This window comes from Lontra canadensis, unplaced genomic scaffold (genome assembly GCF_010015895.1).
Source record: "Lontra canadensis isolate GAN:19392208 unplaced genomic scaffold, GSC_riverotter_1.0 scaffold38, whole genome shotgun sequence".
In the NCBI taxonomy this organism is placed as follows: Eukaryota; Metazoa; Chordata; class Mammalia; order Carnivora; family Mustelidae; genus Lontra; species Lontra canadensis.
The window spans coordinates 13,969,794-13,993,398 of record NW_022631032.1 but is presented as its reverse complement, the minus strand read 5'-3'; the positions used below and the strand labels follow the sequence as shown (position 1 = coordinate 13,993,398).

Sequence of the window (23,605 nt, the reverse complement as noted above, 5' to 3'; positions counted from 1 at the left end):
AGAGGCATAAGTGACAAATACTGTTCAAGGAAGCTCCTTGTGGCCAGTGGGTTGACTTAAACCAAAATCAATCTCTGGGCCCAGCTGTGGAGGGAAGGAAGGAAGGGAAGGCAGAGAGTGGCAAGGCCGGCAGGGCAGGGACATACCAAGAGGATGGATTCTCTCCCAAGGGTGGCGGCAGCTTCTGAAGGGTCTCAAGTAGAGAGGTGGTGGGAACAGGGGTGGCCGTTCCTAACTTCCATGATGGCTCACCAAATATTCCCCATCCCCATGCTCTTTGTACAATGTGCCACTAACGCTCTGTCTAGGGGTGAACTTGGGTGGGCCTGTGACTATGGCAGAAATGGCACTGTGACTCTCCAGGCTGGCTTAGGAAAAGTGGCACAGCCTCTGTCTGGAATGCTTCTGCTCCCTCATGCTCTGGAAGCTGTCCCTTCAACACAGCCACCATGCTGTGAGGAAGTCCAAGGCAGCCTACCTGAGGGAGAACCACACAGAGACGTCCACCTGGCAAGAAATGGAGGCCCCCACCAGCAGCAGATCTGTGGGTGAGGGAGCCATCCAGTGACACCAGCCCACAGCCTCAGAGCCATCAGCTGATGGCCAGTGAAACAGAAACACACCTTCCCTGCCAGGATCTGCCCAAACGATACAGATTCCTGAGCAAAGTAAATATCCATATTGCCTTACGGTATAAGTTTTGGGGTGTTTATATAAAACAGCATTATGTAATCGGAGCAAAAGAGCTGTGCTTTAGGAAGAAAACTTACAGCACTTTGGGTAGAATGGCTTACAGGGGCCAGACTGGGGACAGCAGTCCAGCAAAAGACAGCAGATCTCAGTGAAAGCAGAGACAGCTGGGCTGGGGAGAACAGAGTTGGGACAGCAGGACCTAGTGACAGGTCAGATGCACAGGAGAGCCTGGGACACCTCTCTGTCACCTGGCTTTGTGACCAGCAGACAATGGAGCCATTCTTTAAGCCTAAGTAAACTGGATGAGGAGCAAACACCAAGTAAGTCAAGTCACCTGGATTCAGGTCACCCATTAAGGTGTTTTTTTTTTTTAATTGTCAGGCCAAAGCACAAATGACGGCATTAATCCAGAAAGAAAACCATTAACAAATGATTAGTAATAATTTTTCAGTCTCATGACCTGAGAATCTAAACTTATTATTCATGATTGTCATTATCATAAAATAGTTCTTTTCTCACCCAAGTGTGTACTGTGGACCCAGAAGTTTTGCAAACCTGTCCAGATGAGCTCAGTCCCACATGCCCTGAAATTCCACCAGTGCAATGTGGACTGAATGCTGGCCTTTCACAATCAGCTACCAGCACACACCTGGACCTCACTTCACCAGCCTCCCATAGGCCCCGGTCCCCATGTCAGTGGCAGGTCCCAGATAAGTAGACCTTCATACATTTGGGTGGCTTCTAAGTAGCTGCAGAGGCCTCTCTACGCACTCAACACACACGCACTGGGGGCTTACTCTGCCAGGTCCATGGGTGGCGCAGAATTCCCAGTGAGAAAGCAGGTGCACCCCTGCTCTCTCCCATGCCCTGCTCCAGTGGGGGAACTGTTCAGGTGCAGATTCCTAATGGGCCAAGCAGCTTCGGAGGGACGGTTGAGAGCCGACCAGAAGACAAGGCCGCTCAGCTGGAGAACTGCAGTCGTCTCCTGAAGGAGGCGGCCATTTGAGCTGGGAATTAATTGGTGGGGACAGGGCATCAGGTGGAACGGGGTCCTCAGGGGAGGGGCTGGATGGAGCTGGGGATGTGAGGCTGAGGTATCCTTTGCATACAGCTGTCACCCACACTTCTCCATGGCCACCATGTGAAGCCCAAACCTCCCAGGACCTTGGGGTCAGTAGCAATGAGGGCCCCTGGGCTTGGTTTGTGCCCTGGTCATAGGCTGATAGTTGAGTGGGTCTTGAGCCCCCAGACTTTCGCTCTAACACCGTCTCCCTCCATGAAGGACCCCTGTTATCTCTACCTGTTATCTCCATGGCAGGTGTGGATGTGGTGGAGAGATTGCTGTGAGGGCCAGAAATGGGGCAGAACACAAGGGAGAGCACAAGAAATTAGCTGGAGACTTCGTGGAAGGTCTGGGAAGACCTGGCAGAGCAGGAACTGCCCACAGGTTAGCCCTTTCACTGAGCCAGAAGCTCGGCCCATAATCTGTCCTAGGCCACACACTCACATTTACCACCCACATCAGCTACGGGATGCTGCTGGACGGTGGGGTTCTGCCTGGTATTCCGTGGGGCCACAGAGCTAGGCCGAGTAGGAGGCAGGAAAGACCTGGAAGAGCCCCCTGCCATTTCTAGGCCACACTGGCAGGCTGCCCATCTCTTTGATACCTGTGTTTTTAGCAGAGCAGTCCACACGCCAGGGAAAGGGTCTCTGCATCCTTGGCCCACAGCCAGGCCTAGGTTAGAGAATGTCTGTAGCTGTCAGAAGGCAGCCCTCGGGACTGAAAAGGCAAATCTACTTCCCCACAGCTGAGGCCCAGGTGACTCAGGTATTCCATCAGCTCAGTTTCCAGAACACAAGCAGGAAAAGCTGTATGTATGCTGGGGAGGGCCTGTCTGCTGAAAGGCTCAGTCCTTGCCCTGCAGCTAGGAAGGAGACCAGGCCATCCTGGGCCAGTATCTCTGTTCTGCAGGGGCCTGGAGAGAGGACTCCATTGTTCCCATGCACCTCCATGCCCACAAAGTACCCCCATTAGGCCTGCCCATGGGTGCACAACCCCTGCGTCCTACAGTGATGAGAGGAACCAGTGAGACACCAAGCTACATCTGTCTGACCCTCATTTCCTTTTGTGCTGTTTTCACAAAACAGAAAAGTCTACTCTAACCTCCCTGCAAGGTTGACAAGCCTGGAGGGCTAGGGGCCAGACTCCCCATGCCATATCCACCCTGCCATTCCACATTCAGAAAGGCAGCTCTAGACCAGGGTTTTGCTGGCTCCTACCTGAGCCCTGAGGGGCCAGCTGGCTCACTGTAGGCTAAATGAGGAAATATGAAAAATCCCATTTCAAACTGTCCCCCCAAAGACTCAGACAGTAATTAAGAAATATGCAAAGCTCTTCATTGGACACTTTAATTAAGTGTGTTAATTCCCTCTGACAGAGGATGCTCAGCCACCTGGGCCTCATTGAGGGACCCAGGGAAGACAGAACAGAGGAGGGAGAAGGGAGTGGGAGGAGGGGTCGGCAGGACAATGACTGGGCCTGGCTTGGCTGAGGTCTTCTCTCCTCTTCCAATTGGGAACATGACCTGTTCCTGCCCCTCTTTCTTTCCCAGTGTCCTCCACTCATCCCTGTCTCATATGTGCAAGCGCAGGGATCCTAGGAGAGCCTACGCTGCATCAGGGGCATGGGGTGCCATCCCCTCCCTTGGCCCCCTACCAACATACATCTCAGCTCTGCCATTCACTAGGCTAAGAGGTCATTATTCCAGGGAGGTCGGGCTAGATGGTCTTACAGGTCTGCTTCTGCTCTGGGGTTGGTGACAAATGCTTACCAAGCCTGAAATACAGCTTGACGAAAACACCAACATGAGCTCCTCTCCTGTTAGGCCAGAGTCTCTCTGACCTTGGGTTTTGCCAACCTTCAAACATTTCATCCCATCCCCACTGCTGCCCCAACTGGCCTGGAGCCCTGAAAGCCCAAAAAGGGGCTGTTCTCTGGCTGTCTCATCTGGAGAGAGGGAGCGGGCGCTGGCACAAAGGGAGAGGCTGTGCTATCTGCATGTGACTGCGGCGTGTGAGAAGTGCCTATGCTTATTGGGTAGCCTGGCTTAACCCCTTCTCCCTGACTTTTTTCCTCCAAAAGGGTTATTAGTTACTTTTGAAAATATATCTGCTTAAAATAGTATCAGGATATAGTAGTTACATATCAGTAACAATACTGAATAGCCTCCCAATCTTTTTGAATACCCCTCTTACACCTAAGGAGATCCAAAGCCATCCTCCCCAGTAGAGGGCCTTTCTTGGAGCCATATTATAGGCACCTGACTTGGCTCTCCTATGGGACCTTCACATGAGACCTCACTAGAAATGGCCAACATGAATCTCTGGGGTTGGGGGAGACTCCCTCCTGGTTCTGCATATAGAGGCAGCCCTGATGTGGGTTTCAGCATCAGCTTACACCAGTACCCAGCACAGGAACAGTGCCTCCTCCTGGATTAGTCCTGGTGTGACTCAGGCTGCTGCTTTGGCCTGGTCCTTTGACCCTCCCAGTGACTCTGAACTTCCCAATCACTGCTCACATTCATTGTCTGCTCTGCTCAAATCAGCTGGATAGTAAAAGCAGATGTCTCTTGCTTGCAACTGAGAATTCTGAGAGGGATATAAGGCAAAAGACAAGTAAGCTAAAAAGAGAAGGCTGGAGCAAAGAGTTTGTTTACATAAGTACATATTATAACATCTTACCAGCTCCAGAAGTCAAACTAAGAAATTATCTGAGCTCCCTGGCAGGCAGAGGAAAGAAAGAAAGAAAAAAAGAAAGAAAGAAAGAAAGAAAGAGAGGGAGGGAAGGAATGGGAGGGAGGGAGGGAGGAAGGAAGGAAAGAAAGAAAATCTCAAAAACCAAAAAAATAAAAACAAACAAAAATCATGACCAACTGTAACATTCATGATATTCATGAGATTAACCAAACTCGTTGTTAATACTATGCTTTTTATACGAGCTGTACAACAGAAAGTTCTTGAAAAGAGTCAGAAGGGCAGAAATCATGTGGCCCGTTGAATTACATGCTAATATAATCAACACGATGAACATCACTGATGGAAAGCAAGGGTGCTACCAGCCCCAGCAACACCACCTGCCCAAGTCACTGTTCACAGTCATGAGTCCAAACCACTGTTTCCTATGAATAAATGATTAAATGAAAAAACAAGGGCCCAGGACTTTGGCTTGTGGTCAAGATGGCATAAAAGGGACCAGATTTATCATCTCACTTGAAACAAGAAAACAGACAATATATATGAAACAATGATTTCCAAGACCCTGCAATGAAGAATAGTAAAACCTGAAAAACACAGAACAAATGACATGAGCCCCACAACTGCCCTCAAATTGTTGTTCTGAGGACATTTCAGGCCATAGCACAGGAAGGATGGAGCCAGGTGGACTCCTTGAGCTGAGGAGATCGTGCTCAAAAGTCCAGAGAAAACAAGGCAGCTAGAGTTGATAGGACAGAGTGCTGGAGAGAAGGGAGATGCACAGAGAGAAAGAGAATTCCAGGACATCCTCAGTCTTCAGCTAAGGATGGATCAGCAAATGCGTATAAGGAAACTACTCAAGGTTGGGGAAAGAACCACTCAAATGAATTAAAGGAAATTGCCTGGCATCCACGCAGGCCTAGGGTAGTACCTGTTTCTACCAGTTAGAGTGCAAAGCCTCATCATTTACAGGACACTGGGCTGTGCCTCAGAAGTAGGCAATAATTAGCCCCACTCTGGTGAGCAGCCCTCTAGTCCCAGCTAACAAATCTTAAGAATATTTATAGGAATACAAAAACTATCCAATACACACCAGGGCAAAACTCATAATATCTGAAACCTAATTAAAAATTACTAGGAATGCAAAGAACCAATAAAATAGATCTCTAATGAGGAAGAAAAAAACAATCAAAACCAGGCCCAAACTGACACAGATGTTAGAATCAGCAGACAAAGACACTAAAAAATTGCTATAACTCTATTTCATATGTTCAAAAGGTTAAGTAAAGATGTAGAAGGCATTTATTGACACAAATCAAACTTCTAGAGGTATGAGATTTAAAAACACACCAGCTAGGATTAACAAGAGATTACTCCCAGATTAACTGCAGAATGGATCAATGAATTTGAAGACATGGTGATATCTAAAATGAAACAAAGACAAAAAAGAATAGAAATAAAGGGTTGGAACCCCAGTGAGCTGTGGAATGATGTCAGGTGGACGAATATATGTGTAATCAAAATCCACAAAGGACTGGTTGTAGGGGAGCAGTGACAGAGAAAAATATTTGAAGAAATAATTACTGAAAATATTTGAAATTTGAGGAAAACTATAAACACACAGATCCAAAAATTTCAATGAGTTCCAGGCAAAGGAAACACGAAAGAAACCACACCAACGCACATAATAACCCGTTTGCCAGAACCAGTGATAAGGAGAAAATCATAAACGTAGTAAGAGAAAAAAGATACATTATGTACATAGAAACAGAGAAACAAAGATGAAAAGACAGCAATTTCTCCTCAGAAACAATGCAAGCAGGGAGACAATGGAGCAATATCCGTAAAGTACTGAAAAAGAAAATCCTATCAACCTAAAACACCATAACTCTCAAATATATATTATCTAACATCTGTCAAAACCAAAGATAAAATAAAAATTTTTTCAAACATTCAAACACTGACAGATTTCATCACCTGCAGACCCTCACAATGAGGAACGTTAAAAGAAGTCCTCCAGGAGAAAGTGAAATGACACCAGATAGAAATGTGGATCTAAAGAATGATGAACATGAGGAATCGTTAATACATGGTTAAATATTTCTTTCATATTATTTAAATTAAATATTTCTTTCATATTATTTAAAAAGTCTTTGGGGGCACCTGGTTGGCTCAGTTGGTGGAGCTTGTGACTCTTGATCTTGGGGTTGTGCGTTGGGTGTAGAGATTACTTAAAAATAAAATCTTTAAAAAAATAAAAATCTTTAAGAGATCATTGACTTTGTAAACAAAAATAACAATATGTTGGATCACAGACCTAAGAAAACATGGAAGAAAAAAATTTATGTTTCCTTCTCAAAAACCACACAAGCAAGAAGAAAATGAAGTGACATTTTTCAAGTACTGAAAGAAAAGTATTGTCAACACAGAATTCCATACCCAGCAAAAATCTTTTTAAAAATGAAGGTGACAAAAAGGAATCAAATGCCAAAACAATTTCTGCTAGGAGACAGGTAACACAAGAAAGTAAGTTCTCTGGTCAGAGGAACAGGACACCTGCACACTCATGCTTACATCACACATATTACATGCACTTAAAGTCTGATGGATCTGGATTTGAGTCCTGGCTCTGCCACTTCTTTGCTATGTGATCTTAGATTAGTTACTATCCTCTCTGGGGCTCAGCTTCCTCATATGTACAATGTAGGTGGAAATGCCTATCCTCACCTCTCATACTACGAATTCTATGAGAGCAGTGAAAAGTTAACATTCTGAGTGAAACACACATGGAAGTCTTTGCACTATTCTTGTAACTTTTCTAAAGGCCTAAAATTATTTCAAGATAAAAAGTTAAAGGAAGAAAGAAATATGGTGATTTTTTTTAAACAACGCACACATGTGCACACATCTGTGTCTTTCAGATTCCTGGCACATTCAGGAAATGGCTTGTTCTGATTTATTAAACATTCTGGTAAACATGAAGTTTTCCTAAGAAACCAGAATATAACTGGACTTGGAATCAACTTAGTCTTTTACAGAAAACCAGGACCTAGCTGGGCACCGGGAAGCTGTTGGGAGCCTTTCTAACCATGGGCCAGGGGACTGAGCAAGCCTGGACAGATCAGCTCAGTGGGGAGAGCCTGTGTGAAATCACCATGTGTGCATGTGCATGGAGATGCATGCAAATACGCACCCGCGCACGTGTGCGCACACACACACACACACACACAACACACACAGCCATGCTCAATCCAGCAGGCACCAGAAGCCTTAGTGTGCATTGGAACTCCCTGATCCTCTTGGTGTCTTAGCTGTGAAACTGAGACAGCATCTGTGGGACCTTCCTGACAACCACTTGAGACCTGACCACACAGCTTTTGTGGACTATAGAGATGGTCTCAACCACAACTAGTGCACATACTGTCTGTACCTTCTCTGCCTCACTGAGTCATCTCAGACACTCCTGTCAGCTTCAAAAAAGGTGCAGTCTCCCTTCCAGGTCCCAACAGCAGCACCAGCACCTGCTAGCTTTGAGTACTAGCCACCCTCCACTCCCTGTTCAGATCAGGAGCCCCCACCCACAGCACACAGTTACCCTCTGCCACGGCTTCCCTGGAGAGCCAGCCCAGGGTGGGCAGAATTACCTGAGGCTCAGTCCAACTCCATTCAGACCCTACATAGGCTAGTCGTGTCCTCATGCCTGAGTAGCTGCACTCATGCTATGAAAAACTGATTCATAGTGAGGATATGTATGTTTGTTTGAGAGAAGGAGGGAGCACAAGCTAAATTCCCACCACCAGACGATCTTTTGACAAGGCCGGTGTTAAACCAATCTGGTCGTTTATTGAACTGATAGGAACTCTTGGCCCATCCACAGCACGGAGTTTGGCAAAGCCGTATTTGTGCTCATGTTTATCCCTTCTTCTCGAAGCAAACTGCTGGTGTCATTGACAGTAAAAGCCTCACTAACAGAGAGAGAAGAGGGGGGCAGTGAGAATGAGCAGGCAGTGCTGAGAGGCATGGCTTATGCTTCCAAGGCTGTCAGCTGAGGTGCAGTCAGAGCGGCCCTGTGACGGTGGACCCACACCTACCCATCCATGGGAGCACTGCTATGGTCTGGCCAAGAGAGCAAGCTCACTCAGGAGGTGAGGGTGTTGTCTAGATTGCAGGCTAATGTGAGCAGGGCACCTTCCCAGATGCCCAGCCCCTCAGAGGACCCTGGGCTGACATCCATGGGTGTCCATGAGCACAGAGAGCTATTCCTGGCACTCTTCTTGGCCCCAGCTTCTCCTCCTCTCCTGTGTACACTCTCATACAGCCTCACACAGTGGCTCACCTTGCTGCTTTAATAAGGAGGCAACAGGCAGAATCCCAGCCCCTGCACCTCTAGAGCCAGCTGGAAAGGGAAGAATGGATATACAGAACTCGCCCTTCAGTCAACAGAAAGAAGCTCTCGTGAGGAACTCAAGGTCACCTGCTCGGGGTTCACTTGGGGAGTAGGGTTGGCCTTCCTCGTGAAGTTGAGAGATCGGCATCATTGTGACTGAGGTAGAGAAGGTGCTCTAGATCTCCAGGGCCCTGGGCCTGGGACTGGACACAGGGCCACCCAATAGGGAGAGAAGAACACTATGTCTCCAGCCCCTGTGAACCAGGGACAACTGCTGACTGGGCCCTGGGGTGACCTGAGGGCCAGGCAGAGGGAGGGAGCGGAGTTAATCCTGAGGTGTGCCCTCTGGACTTGGATGTCTGGGTCCCAGGACAAGGAGTTGGTAGCCAGGCTCATCCAGTTCCTATCCCACAAGCTCTGGTTCCCTAATAAGCCCTCTCAAAAGCTGCACCAGAAGTGCCATGAGCCATCAAGGACTCTAGAGTTAATCTTGCCCAAGTCCCTCATTGAGCTGAGGAGATGTGAGGTTAGAAAAGAGGGGCCACTTGCTCAGAATCACATAGCACCAGGGCCATGGTCAGACATTTTCTCTCCTGGTTCACAGCCAGATCTCTTCTTCAAAGGTTTCTCTGAGCCTGTAAGGCTTATGGAAGTGTGCTCAGGACAAGGAGATCCTGCCTCCTGAAGTCCCAGTGGAAACATGCAACAAAGAAAGTGCCAAGGAGCAGCAGGGAGTAAACTGCATGAAGATGAAAAAGCCTGGTCCCAGAAGGCTTACAGATCAGAGTGGCTGCAAAGTACCACGTCAGGGCAAGAGGGTAGGTAGAGAAAGTCTGACCCAGCCCTGACATGTGACATGATCCAGCATGTGGTGGGGAAAATGGAGGTTCAGGGAGCAGGAGGGTTTGTTCAAGGACACGTGAAGAAAGCAACAGTAGAGCAAGAACCAGGGCCCCAGTCCCAGGGGCCTCCCTCACTCCCTTTGGGTAGCCTGAGCCAGCGGCTTAACCTGGAGCAGGTCCTGGCCCCACCCTGGATGCTCCAAATCCTTGTCTGCAAAACAAGGGCATCTCTAAGATGTCTCCTTCCTGGAAAAACGTCACCCCATTGTATTAGTTATTGGTTATTGTGTAATACCACAACCTTAGTGGCTTAAAACAACAACCACCGATTATCTCACAGTTTTTGTGGCCACAAGTCTGGACACGGCTTATGTGGGTCCTCTGCTCAGGGTCTTACAAGGCTGCAATCGTGGTATCAGCGTGGTAGCAGCACTTTTTTCTGGTACTTGGCGTCCAAGCTCTTCCAAGCTCCTGTGACTGCTGACAGAATTCAGTTCCTTGTGGCTGGAGGGCTTAGGCCCCTATTTTGTTGGGGCTGCTGGCCAGAGGCTACTCTTAACTGCTAGAGGCCCACTCACTGTTCCACGCCACAAAACCCCTTCCAGGCCCTCTCACACGAGACAGCTTGCTTCTTCGAGGCCAGCAAGAGGACTCTTCCTCAGGAACAACCATGGGAGGGACATCCACCAGCTCTACCATACCATACTGGGTAGAAGCAAGTCTCAGTTTCCACGTGCGCTCGAGGGGAGGGGCTATGCCAGGTCATGACTCACTCGAGGTCACCTGAGGAGGCATGTGACACACTTCTCACATTCACACGTTCCTAAGAGATACCATCTCTACCCTTCACTCAGCCTCTGCTTCCTCTCCTACAGTGGTGACAGGCTGGTCATCTACAACAGAACCTCACGGGCCTCCCTGCCTCAGGACAGAAGCTACCAGCCCTGGAGAGAGGCTTGGGGCAGGGAGAGGAAGGCTGGACCCCTGATGTGCCTACTGCACTGGGCATTTGCGTGCTGCTCTGCCTGGTTCTCACACACCACATCCAGCCCTCCCAAGCCAAGGTGGACAGACGTGCTGACACCGTCCAGACTAGAACCCTGGTTTAGAGTAGCCCTTCTGTGGTACGATGGAGGCAGAAGGGAGCTGGGTTCTGGCCCCGCCTGGGGAATTCTGCCCTCTTCTGATGTAGTTGGGAGAGAACCAAGGTGGGTGGTCGGCCTGGCACTTCTTCAGGCCTGCATTTCAGACTCTGATCTGGGCAGCAGCCTGCGGCACACTGGCTGGGTGTGGGAGAGGAAAGGAGGGACCTAATGAATCAGAATCAGAGAACTTCTGGCTCCTGGTGCTACAGGTAGGATCTGTTAATATTCTAAAAATTCAGCTAATTTGGGGGGAGGGGGGCCTTTTTTCCTTCCTAAAAAGAAGCCCTTCTCAGAGGTGCTTTACGCAGGGAAGAGCAGAACTAAACAAAGACCTCCTGCTCCCAAGACTTGACCCTCCTCACAGCCACCGCAGGGTCCCAGTGGGGCAGAGCCAACCCGCCTCAGAGAGGGAGGGACAAGGCTGACACTGCTCGTCAAAGCACAGCACTGGGGCAGGACTGCTGAGCATCCTCTCTCATTGTCCCCGACAAGGTGAGAGCCCCTCTCTCCACCCCTGCTCTGCCATGCTGGAGGTCAGCAGCCCTCCACAGCTGCAGTCCCCGCTGCTTACCTCGTCCTCGACCCAAACACAGGTCCCTGCACTCCAGTGCCAGTACACATCAGTGCCTCCGTGGGAACCTCCAGCCTTTCATTCTGTGCCATCCAGCACCTGGGCTGGAAGGCGCCGTCACCTAGAGCAAACCACCCTGGTTCTCCCATTGCCTCGGTGCTGCTCCAGGAGCCCTGTGACCGCACACCTAAGTCTGTCCGTGTCTGGGGGAGTGCCAACCCCCTCCCCCCATCTCAATGTTTCCACGGCTCTCCCTTCTCCATTCTTTCCCCCTAGCCCGCTCCCTTCACCGGATGCGGAAACCAACAAGAAACACTTGTTCGAAATGCTTCGCTTTATGCTCTTGGGTCTGCGCAGTGTTTACTCCCCGCTCATCAACAGGGTCAGAACAGAACATTCTCTCCATGTCTCTCTGAATTAGCACACCATCCTCAGAGGGACCTGTTTCTCACTCAAAGGGCACAGTCAGAGCTCTCCAGTCCTGAACCGGCGGGGATGGGTCTCCAGGTCCCACCTCTGTCCCTGGGGCTGCAACAATGAGGAGAGAGCACAGGGGGTTCAAATGGTCAGAGCTGCACTGAGCTGCATGTGGCCAGCTTCTGGGCCCATTTATCTCCAGGCCAACAACTCCAGGTGGAGGAGACACCTCTGCTGAGCACCAAGCAGGGGAACAGGTCTCCTTACCCATCCTGACCGCACAGACAAGAACTCTGGCATGGCTCCCAGGGGCCATGGGCAGTGACTGCAATGTGCTTGATTACTGATAATGAGGACATTCTTCACTCACCAGCCACACTAACAAACAAATACCCAGGCGGTGCTTAGGAACTTACACGGGTACTGCCTGGGCAGAAGACAGTAGGGACAGGGAGCGGGGTGAGGTTCTAGTCCTTGAGGATAGACCATGAGCGGCCTATGTGCAGGGGACTGCACCAACTGGCCTGAACAGGCCACCCTCTCTGGGCCACTCCCCTGCCTCTACTCTGGCTCCCTGGCTCTGGCCCTCCACTTTTGGGCAGCCAGACAGCTTGAGATTGGGTTTTTGTCTCCAGGTCAGGGAGTGGGGCTCTCCCTTATACAAAGCTGCCCCCCTCAAGTTCTCAGGGACCCCTAAGCTTGTTGGGGAGCTAGAATTCAGCAAAGAAGAGCAAGGGAATTCATGGGAGAAAGCAAAGACAGTGGGTCAAGCATCCATTGGAAGAGGAGCCCAGCAAGGGAAGAAGTAACCAGAAGTGGCATAAAGGGCCTGGGGAGCTCACAAACCCAATGACCAGGAGGCTGGGGGCGCAGACACCTAAGAACTAACATCACACCAGGTGGTACGTCCTGTCTTGAGCAGGTAGTTGAGGGGAAGATTCTGGAAGGAATGCCAGCAGCCCCGGAGCACCCCTTTGGCAGGAGAGAAGAAGTGAGGGGACCCAGGGCATCGTGGAGGCAGGAAGGACAGAGGACTCAAGGTGGCTGGTTCTGGCGTATCCAAGTGCAGTGTAGCCATATAGAGAAGCACAAGAGCCCCGCCCGTACACGCCTTCATTACCCTGGAGTTCTCACCCTAGAAAGAACCAGGAAAATTTATGTGCCCAGAGGCCTAAATCTCAGAGCTGGAAGGAACCTCAGGCCCACAAACCCTCCTCTAGATTCTAGCCTCTAACTGTTCCCTGCGTGGCCTGATTCAGGCTGCCTGCATCTCTTGCTTCCAATGAGGCCATACTCCACCTTTGTCTTCTAATCCATGAGCATGTCCCTCCTTGGTCAAAAACCCCCAGTAGTCCCCACTACCTGCAGGGAAGACCCAAACCCTGTTTGTGGAAGCAAGATTCCCTGGGGCCTGACCCTCCTCACTTCCCCAGGCTCAATGCTTTTTCCAACCATGCTCCTTACCTCACCCCCTACACCTGTGCTAGAGTCCAGCCACCCTGAACTATGCCCAATTCTCCCAGAAGCTCCAATCCTCTCCCAGTCCCCTAGCCTTGGTATAGTCAGGCCCTCTGCTCAAGATACCTCCCTTGTGTTCCTCTGAATTCCTGCTCACTGTGCAAAACCTCCTCTGGGAAGACTTCCCTGACTTCCCCCAGCAGACCGCCCCCCCCAGCAGACCACGCCCATAGCCTTGTCTATGTGCTTAATAGTCATGTTACCACGGGCTGAGATTTATTACCTGCTGACCTCACCAACTACTGTTGTAATCACAACATGGCAAAGCCTCGGCCCCTGTCATCTACCCAGGCGGCACTCCTTTTCTTTGGGGTATTCATAAGGCCATGAATATGGGGCTTCCTGTAAGCAGCTATGGGGGCCCAGCAGAGTAAGGCTGGGTGAATCTGTTCCACTTCCTGCGGGGATGGGCTGTGGAAAATGCCAACTAGGGAGTCTGAGGCCTGGGAGCTCTTCCCAAATCAGCAGTAACCAGTCTGAGCCCTTCAATCTGTGAAAAAGCTGTCCCCTCTCAGAGACACACTTTCTTCATCTACAAAATGGGTATGCAGCTCCACTCATTAGATCACAAGAGTGCGGGCTCTGCAGCTCACTACACAAAAATGACCCATCAGTGATTCTCAAAACCTCCACCCCTACTTCTTTCTCCCTCATTCATCTACAAAAGGGGGGACTGTGGTCACTGTTTCATTAACAAAATTACCTATGACTTGAGTATTTACCATGAGCCATGCGTTGATGTATTTGATCTTCTTGCAACCCCTGCTGTCTGGTGAGGAAAATGAGCTCGGTGGTCCTATTACATCCCAGCCCCACCCAGAGAGTGAGGAGCAGAGCCGGGGCGGAAGTACAGGGAACAGGAGTAGGGAGTATGTACGTGATGGGGCTGGAGCAGGCGCTGGGGCTGGCCTGGTAGGGACACTGCATATACCCCACTTGGCGCTAGCCATTTCCCAGCCCTCCCTGCTTGCCACCCACCCACTGGCTGCAGAAAGAGGTGTCCTGGAGTAGGAGTACCTGGGAGCTGTCCCCTTTTCTGCTATCTCAATGAAAGGTCCTCTCTGTACGGTTAGGAATAACCGCATGCCAGCGGGAAGGGCAGGACAGCCCCATCCCTGTTGCCTGGCAACCTGAGTCAAACACACCATCAGAGGGGATGAGCCACAGCACCCTGGGGGCACACCAGGGAGGAGGGCCAGGAAGGCCTCCCAGGAGAGGAGGTAGCAGGCTGGAGAGGACACTGCACTGGGGCCTGGCCAGGGAAGTTCTGGGGGAGACAGTTAGCAGCGGCCGTGATTACATGCCTTCCTCTCTGCAGTCCCTCTCACCTTTCTAGCCAGCAGTGCTGTCTCCCAGCTGGGAGTGTTATTGGCTTGGCATCATACCCTATGCTGGCGCTGAATTCCAGGACCCGAGTTAGAGCTCCATGGGCCTGAGTGGTCACCCAGCCCAGTATCCTCTGAGGATATATCAAGAAAGCCAGAGAATGGCTGGGGCTTATCCAATTACAGAGGCTGCTGGTGGCTGACCCCCGAACAGGATCAGAGTCTCCAGGGCCCTGTTATCTCCAGGCCTAGGGGAGAATGAGGCCAGGAGAGGGGTGACCCCAGACCAGGGGGGAACCAGCCGCTTGGTATGGTTGGTTCTTCCCTGCATAGGAATTCTCTGCTAGAACGGGGATGGCATCTTCCTCCATACAGCAATGCAGGGCTGACCTGGGAAGGCCTTAGCCACCCCACACTCTCTACAACTAACTCCTTTCAAACCACCCCAAATCAGCAGTTCATTCTGTGTAAGAATGGAGGGTCTGATATGCAATCCAGCTCCAGCAGACTCCCACACCGAGATCCTGCTTACTTCTTAGAGCAATCCCCCTGTCCTCCTCCCTGCCCCAGTGTCTCTCTCCAGCCAAGGGGAATCAGAGGCCTCTTCCCACTCACTGTGATCCACTGGCCAATCCTCAGCAAAGATCTTGGCATGTAATTCCCCAGGACACACTTACAGCAGACTTCAAGTCTCTAAGGGCTCGGTGGTGTTCTGTCCTCGCCTCCTCACAACAGGGTCTGAACCTGCCTTTGAGGCATGAGGTCCAACACATCACTATGTGTTTCTCATAGTGACTTGGGTTCAACTTCGATGCTGCCACACGAGCAGTGAGTCTGGGGCCATGACCAGCTCTCTCTCAGCCTCTGTCTCCTGACCTGCAAATCAGGGAAAACTTCACATCTATCACAAGATACTAGGGAGAAAGTGCCCCGTGTGGAGCCTAGGGTATAGCGGGTATTCCTAACTGCTAGCAGGAGGAAGAGCACAGAAACCCCGCAGAGTCAGCTCCATTTACCAGGAAAGGCAGACTTGTTCTGGACCCCTTCCCATCCATCATCCTCTCTAAGTTGTAAGAATGAAGAATCCTTCCTAGGTGTAGATGTGACTGTGGCACTTCCCAGCTGAGGACCCTCCACCAGCTCCCCACTTCCCTCAGAATCAAGTCCCAGTTCATGGCCAACCTCTGTGACTTGCCCTCACCTCATCTGCAGCCACGGGGGACCCTGGGTGAGCCAGTTAACCTAATACTGGAAGCCCCCTTCTCTGGGGAAATCCTAGTAAGCCATCATGCCCCTTCACCAATTGTCCACCCAGGCCCTGGAAGAAATCTGTGGTCTCTAGCACAGAGTGCACACAACTCAAGTCTTCCTCTCTCCCTGGCTCACTACCCACAGCACCTGCCGGGGCATCAGACTGCCAGTCCTCCAGTGCATTTCCTGGAAGTAACCGTGGCTTTTAAGCTCTCTTCTGCCCTCAGGTGCAGGGTATCATCTGTTTTCTCCTGTAGCCTGGCCTGTCCCTTGGGCCTGCCCAGGACACGTGGTCAAGTCACCTGGGCTCCCACTGGTCTTGTTACCAAGAGCCCAGGATAAATATGCTTTTTTACTAAAAATAAACCACTTCACTAAAATGACAAAGTATTCACAGCAGTGAACATTTACTTTTTAGAAAGATTCCACTTAGTTTAGGCTAATAGTTATGGAAATAAATAGGAAAATTGGAAGCTTCAAGCCCTAAGATAGAGTAAGGAACTTCTCCTAGGAGTCCATAGACACTATGAATCTTTATCCTCTCCTTCCCTGTCCCATGAAGCAGAGACTCTGCCTGGTGCCTGTCTTTTTGGCTCTAACCAAAGCTGCCCATCTCAGGGTGTGTCTGGTACTTCTCCCTGACAATCTCCCCCATCTTCTCTATGCTGTGCTGATAAATGGAAAAGGAGGACAGACAGACAATTGAGAAAATGCCCAGCACAGTTTTTCAAGCAGTCCACTCTGGATGTCTATGGATTTTGCTGTTCACCCCACTTCTCTCACCTTGATCAATGGTTCTGCCCAACAATTTCTCTAAGTGATTTACATGGAGACCAAATAGCCTTGCACGTTCAATGGTTCATTCATTCAGCAACAGCGGAAGACACAAAGGGTGGGGGATGGAGAGACTGTGCAGCCTGGATGGACACAGAAATTACCACTCCCAGGTCTGCCCCATGTGAGTCTGCAAGGTCAGGGTAACACCCATAAGGGTAAATATTCATGGACTGACTTCAGGGATGTTATAAGTAACAAAAGGATGATAAGGTTATTTTGCTGTATTTTAATTTGGGGGCTAAAAATGATCAGGATAATCAGATCAGGCACAGGATGGTACTATTACATTTGCAGAACCAGAACACATGCCAACACTCTCATTTTTCTCTTCTGGTTAGTTCTCTTGTCTCTGACTCTCAGCATCGAGGGCACCATGCTTGTCTTATGCCCAATACAGGTTAATTCTCACCTTGGGGTCTCATCTGACTCTCTCTCATCTCATGTACACCTCTTTAAAGAAACATAGCCAACATTCTGGGTCCATACACAACACCCAAGTTTCTCCCCATCATTCCAGCCACTGAAGAGGGGAGGAAAAAAATTGGGAGGAGAGAAAACAAGACCAAAAAGCTGAAGCACAGAACCACCTGGTGATTTACCCCAGATCTCCAAGTGAACTCTGGCAACCTCTGGTTTGGGCATGTCCCTTCCTTCCCACCTTGGCGGTCTGGCTGCCTTCTCATATTTCTTTAGAGAAGGTGGTGGGGATGGGGATACCCTGAGAAGTTCAGCTTTTGTGAGATGAACTGTGGATTGGGCACAACCAAGGCTAAATGCTCCAATCCCCAGTGAAAGATTCATTAAGTGTTGCCAGTAAAGATCTCTAGGCTTGAGAAAGCAGCAGGTGTCAGGATGAAGAATCCTGTTTCAAAGCTGCCTTGACTCCCCTCACTTTTAATGGACTATCACTACCTATCACATAGTGAGGATAATCTCATCATTTTTAAATGCAGATATTTAATGAGCACAAACCCTCTGCAGATGGGAAGAGGGGAAAGGAGCTAAGACCTGGTCCTCTTAGATGTTTAAGTTCACCTTTAAGGGGCTTAAAATTCAGTTAGAGGTTTTGTATCTGAAAGAAAGCTAATAAACATTTGAAAATCCAGAGAGACTGAGACAACAGAGAGGTCATGGGGCAGGATGTAATAGTTTTTTTAAAATGCTCAGAAAGAAACCAAAGTTATGCCACGGTGTGTGCCCAGGTGGGCTGGCCACAGCAGAGCGAGCGGGTCTGGGAGGTGGCGGGGAGCAGACTTCTGAGATGGGCCTCAGGTACAACGCCCAGGCCAGCAAAGGGCTCCCTGTGTGATTAGGAATGGTGTGTGGCGGATGGTAATGGACAGGCTGGGCCATGCCTTGGGTGGGGCAGGGGGAATCCTCTGGGCGGGAGGTGGGGGAGAAGACGACTGACCACTCCTTAACCTGCAGAGGACTGAGATGACTATGCGGGAAAGCCCCCACTCAGCACTAACAAGCCAGACACCCTCGTCCTCCTGCTCCCCACCCCACCCCTTTTTTCTCCACAGCAGGGAGAAGACAGACTGAGCCCCCTGGAGAGGGTGGGCCTCTTGTAAGACCTACTCCCTGCACTCAGCCCACCGAAGGAGTAGCAGCTGGCTGCCTACAGAAGCATCTCCTCTGAAGCCTTGGAGGCCATCTCTGACACCTGCCCACAAAGGTGGGTGGGACGCCCCGCCAGGCTCCTCCATGGCAGCTGTTCTTCCTGTCAGATCATGCCGAGACCTTTACTGTAATTACAGCCACAGATGTCTGCGCTCCCCAGTGGACCATAAGTCCTGGGAGGCAGGGATATACTCAAAGACCTGACTAAATGAATAAATGGATGATGGAAGGAGCAAGGGAGAGAAGGAGGTGGGGAGGGAGAGAGGGATGAGTGAACAAATGACTGCGTGGCCAAAGGCAGCCATGTGCAGAGTCACTGTGTTGCACGACTCTGGAGACGCCATTCACATTGTGCTCCCTGTGATGGCCCCTCCAGCAGCACAACTGTCAGGGACAGGACAAGGAGGACACATGTCAGAGGGAGACGCAGTCATGTGGCCTCAGCCTGGAAAACCAGACCGAACTTGTGGTGGTCCCTCAATCTTTCTGCTTTGGCTGGAGGAGTCTCAGGGAAGGGAGGTCAGAAGGGGCCGCAACACCCGCAGGTCTGTCCACATCCTTAGTCCCCACGACACATTCACATGCACTGAGGGAAGCCTAACCCCCCACAGAACACCATCAGAACTTCGGAGGAAGACATGTGTCCCCCAGGCCTCCTCTCCTTCCTCATACACCGGCCCATCTGGTCTGGATGTTATCAAGTGTCACCATGGGTATCACCATGCCCTACTACTGCCATCAGCACAAGAGCATGGCCAGCAGACCCAGGGACAGCCATCTGAACACCAGCAGGACTGCACAGCCTTCCTACTGGAAGGAGTCCCCTCATTCTGGGTCCACAGCCCTCTCCACAATCCCACCCCTGCTAGCCTGACATTGCCAGCCAGCCAGACTGTATCCCACGGTCTAGGAGACAGCAGTCATTCTGCTGCCAGGAGGGGGGCCTTCTCACAGGCTAGAGGTTTTCTCTCTAGAGTGGTTCCTTAAAGGCTTCCCACTCAAACCAGGCCCTGGTATTTCTGAAGGCTTCATGCCCTCCTGGGATTATCTATTTCAGGGTGTCCTCTGTATCACTGGGCTTCAGCTCAGGGACACCTTTTTGGAGTCCAGCTATCTTTACCTACTAGCCTAGGGAGGTGCCACCACTATACCAGGCACAAGAAACATCAGAAGGCCACATCCCTCCAGGCCCTTCCCCTGGCTTCTATCCAGGGAAGTCAGCACTTATATCCAGACCCATGTGGCTCTAGAAGGCTCGGTCAAGCTCAGCTGGCCCATGTGTCCCAGGTACAGAAGGTGACGGACCTTCAAGGTCACATAGGGAGAGCCAGGGTAGAGGGAGGGTCAGACTTCAGAAGCTCCCTGCAATACACAGGCTGCAGTGACATAAAGGACCAACACACACAAAACTTAAGTGCAGACAAAACAGAAGCAGTGTCTACAAAGGCAGTTCCCCAATCCCCCCCAGGTTCAGGCATATGTCCCCCACCTAACTCGGGGGCCCCAAAAGACTACAAGGTATACAACCCACTCCACACTCAAGTAGGAGGAGGCTTCTCAGGGCCCTAGGGCTCCCAGTCAGAAGGGACCAGGTCCAATAACCAATCACACTGATGGCAGAGCATTTGTCTCTAATGACTTGTGTTCCAAGGGCCCACAAACCCTGCCCCCAACCCAAATAGCCCAGCATTCCCACCAGGTCACAGCCACAAGTCTGGCCAGAGAGTGACCTCGATTCAGGAAGACTTCCCCATTCTTCGTATCCCTGATTCAAGGTCATCTTAATTCCCAATGACATATTAATGATTGGGAACAGGAGATGGGGTTCCAGCCCCAGAAGTGCTGGCAACTCACAGTGGGACTCTCCACAAATCCTCCCCATCCCTGTGCCTCAGACCTCTAATCTACACATGCAAGGTGGGAGCTCCATCTCTGAGGCCTTAAGCTCTCATTTCTGTGATTTAGGAACAGAGAGGGTTGGCCTGGCTCCTCAGGGGCCTCAGCCTATCAGAGATTATGAGGGAGTCCAGAGTTTTCACTCAAACTCACAAGAGATATTCTCCTCATCAAAGCCCTGGTGCTTTACTGAAGCATGTTCAGACTTAGAATAAACAAATGTTTCCTGAGACCCTAGGGCCAAGGCCCTTTGAGAGGCACTGGGGAAACATAAAGGAGTACAAGAACCTCAAACAACCATTGCACAGAGACAGAAACTCAGAAAGGCCTGGAAATCTGCTCAAGGAAACACAGATAGGAATTCAACTCCCAGGCTGCCTGATTAGGCTTCTAGCCCAGGGCTCCAGGCCAGGTAAGATTAGCACTGAGATGCAAAGACTCCTGAAATCCTTTCAGGCATGGGAAATAGTGAGCTCTGAAGCTGGACTCTATAAAAATCAGAAGCTCAGAGTCCAGGACACAGGGCTGGCTGGCTGAATTGATCTTGTTCTGAAATACCCAGCCTGGTCCCAGGATCCATCCCCCTGTTAGGACCTGACCTTCTGACATCCTTCTCTGATCCATCCATCCCAGGGAATGAGCAGCAACACAGGAGACTGCCATGTGAACTTCACAACCCACTTGTACCCACACCAGGTGAGCACTGTTCCCTGAGCCCATCAGGTCCTCCTAAGGTTGCTTGTGTCATTGGCCCCTAGTACAGATAGGCACCAAATCAGGTGAACTGGACCAGTCTGCAGAGCTAGAGCTGGGAATCCCATCCCCAGTAGCCACCTTCTTCCTGAGGTGAGCTGGCAAGGCCCAGGAGGTCTCTCTGCAGCCCCAGGTGAGAGGCCCCTGGAGAGATGCTCTGAGACCCACTCCTTCCTACAGGTGTCAGAGGGGTCCACGCTCTTCAATCTGGTCCTCCCGCCTTGGGGCCATCCCGGGTTTCAGAGATGCTTCCCCCAGGGAGGCTGCTGGGCGGCAAGGAAGACGTCTGTCTCCCCCTCCCCCCGCCCCCGGCCGGCTGCCACGCTGACCTCCCCTCCCCCAAGACGGGCGGTGAGCTGGGTGGTGGGGGTGGGAAGACTCCTCTGCCATCAGCGCTCTCAGGAGGGGTGCTGGGAAGCCAGGCAGGGCGTGTCGCCTGGTCCTTTCTCTGCCCAGCTCCAGGCTTCGCCGCCTCTTGGTGCGAGGCACCCCTGTACCATCCCCCAAATCTGCCTCGCACCAGGGAACCCTCGCCATCCTCGCCCAGACCCTGAGCCCGAGAGACGCTCGCACACGCTGGCACCGGGCAGCGTCTAGAACCTTCCGTGCCCAATCCGACGTAGGCCAGGGGAGGTAGGCACCCTGTTCCCCTCCAGCCTGCGCCCGCTCTTTCCACAGGAGACAGGTGCCGGCCTTCCCCCACGGCCCTCTGCTCCAGGGCCTGGACGTGCCTGTCTTTCAACATGGGTCCGGGCAGGGTCCGCAGGGAGCCCTCCGGCTAGACGCCGGCCCCGCCTCATTCTCCGAAGAGGGGAGCCCGTCCTCCCCCGGCCCCCGCCGGCTCCTGGCCACCTGCGCGGTCGCCCGCAGCCGGTGCCGCATTGCGAGCGAGCGGGCGAGCCCAGCTCCTTCACGCCCCGGCCGGCGCGGCTCAGCGAGGCGCCGCCCTCCGGCCTCCCTGCCGCTCCAGCCCCGCAGCGGCTCTAGCCCCGCACCCCACCTCCCACCCTCACCCCCACCTCGGGCCCAGCGCCCCCTCCATCCTTCCCCCGGCACCCCCCCCCCGGCCCGGCCCCGCCCGAGCCGGTCCCGACCCCCACATCCCCGTCCCTCCCCTCCACCGGGGCTTGGTGGGGCCTTTCCCGGCCGGGGCCGGGGCCCCAGCGGGGCGGAGGATGTGCCGGCGGGGGTCGACTCGGCGCCAAGCCAAGAGAATAAGCGGGGTACTTACCGCTCTGCTCCCCCAGGAACACCAACTTGAATTTTCTCAGTGGGTTCCCAAAATCTCCCCCTGCGGACATGGTGCTGGCAGCCGGGCCGTGCAGGAGGAGGAGAAGCGAAGGAGCAGGGAGGGAGGAGGAGGGCGAGGGGAGGCGGCCGGCGGTGCGGGAGCCGGAGGGGGAAGGGCTGGCTGCGCGCGTCCCTGACTCCCCAGCTGCGTCCCGGCCCCCGGCCTGCGGCTGCGTGTCCGGCGGCGGCGGCGGAGGAGAAGGCTGCGGCTGGGCTGCTGCGGGCGGCGCTGGCTGCGGTGCGAGGGGCGCGCTCTGGACGCCCGAGGCGCGGCACGGACAGCGAGGCGCGGGCGGAGCGGGGCGCAGGGACGGCGCGCGGGGCGGAGGAGCGCTCTCCCGAGCCGCGCGCCGCGGCCCCCCTCCCGTCTCCCTCTTCGCCGGCGCCTGCGCTCTGCGCGCTCCCCAGCCTCTGATGTCATGCGGGGCCCGCGCCGCTGCGGGGCAGGGGGCGTCCGCCCGCCCACCCGGAACCCGCACTCGGCGGGAGAGAAGCGCCTGGCGGGGCTTCCGAGAGACCCCCGGACCGGGCCGTCTCTCGCTGCCCGTCTACGTCTGTCTTGCCTACTCCCCTCGACCCCTCCTTTGAATCCAGAGAAATGACACGAAATTGTCAGGGGACATTTGTTTCTGGTCTTTTAAAACCTAGATGCCGGTCCCTTCCTCCACCTCCCGTGACGCCTATGCACGCTCCCCCACCCAGAAGACCGAAAGGAAGGGAGGATGGGGGAGACCAAGGGTGTGGTGGATCATGTGGGGGATAGACTGAATTGACTGTGACCCCATGGCTCCTCTAACCCTCCCTCCCTTCTCTAGATCCAGGTCCCTCCTCTGGACGCCTCTGTGAGGTCATGGGTGTCCCGTTAGACCTCGCCAGCAAGAGAGGAGGACCGGAAAAGGTGCACCAATCTCAAGCCAACCGCCTCCACAGATAATTTTGTCCTAAATCTGCTCCCTTGGATACCTGAATATCAGCGTGGCCATCTCTGGACAGTGCTCTGGGGTTCCTGACTCTGGGGCCACCAGGCTGACAAGGCCACTGCTTGCCCTGGCAATTAGTTGTGTCTGAACAATTAGCTCCCAGAGGACGGCAGGGTTGCTTCCCACTCTTCCCCTCTGCATTCGGCTGGCCCACTGAGGCACATGGGACAAGTTGTGAGTGGGTGCGAGCAAGAAGCTCAAGTGTTATGAGCACTCCCAGGACAGCCCAACAGTAAGGCATTCCCATTGATGGAGGTTTCACAAAACTACCTCTTACTATCCTAGTGTCACACGGTCTCCTTCTTTATAGCGGTTCGAAGAACA

General features: G+C 52.4%; 1 protein-coding gene across 1 annotated transcript in view; it reads right to left on the bottom strand.

The window, feature by feature from the left end:
- RAB6B (RAB6B, member RAS oncogene family) overlaps positions 1–22,621 on the bottom strand; it is a 56,216-nt gene extending 33,595 nt beyond the window's left edge. The window contains exon 1 of the mRNA XM_032869669.1: positions 22,243–22,621. Coding sequence (XP_032725560.1) covers positions 22,243–22,312 — 70 coding nt within the window. The 5' untranslated portion in view covers positions 22,313–22,621. The remainder of the gene's footprint in view (positions 1–22,242) is intronic.
- Positions 22,622–23,605: the final 984 nt, after the last annotated feature.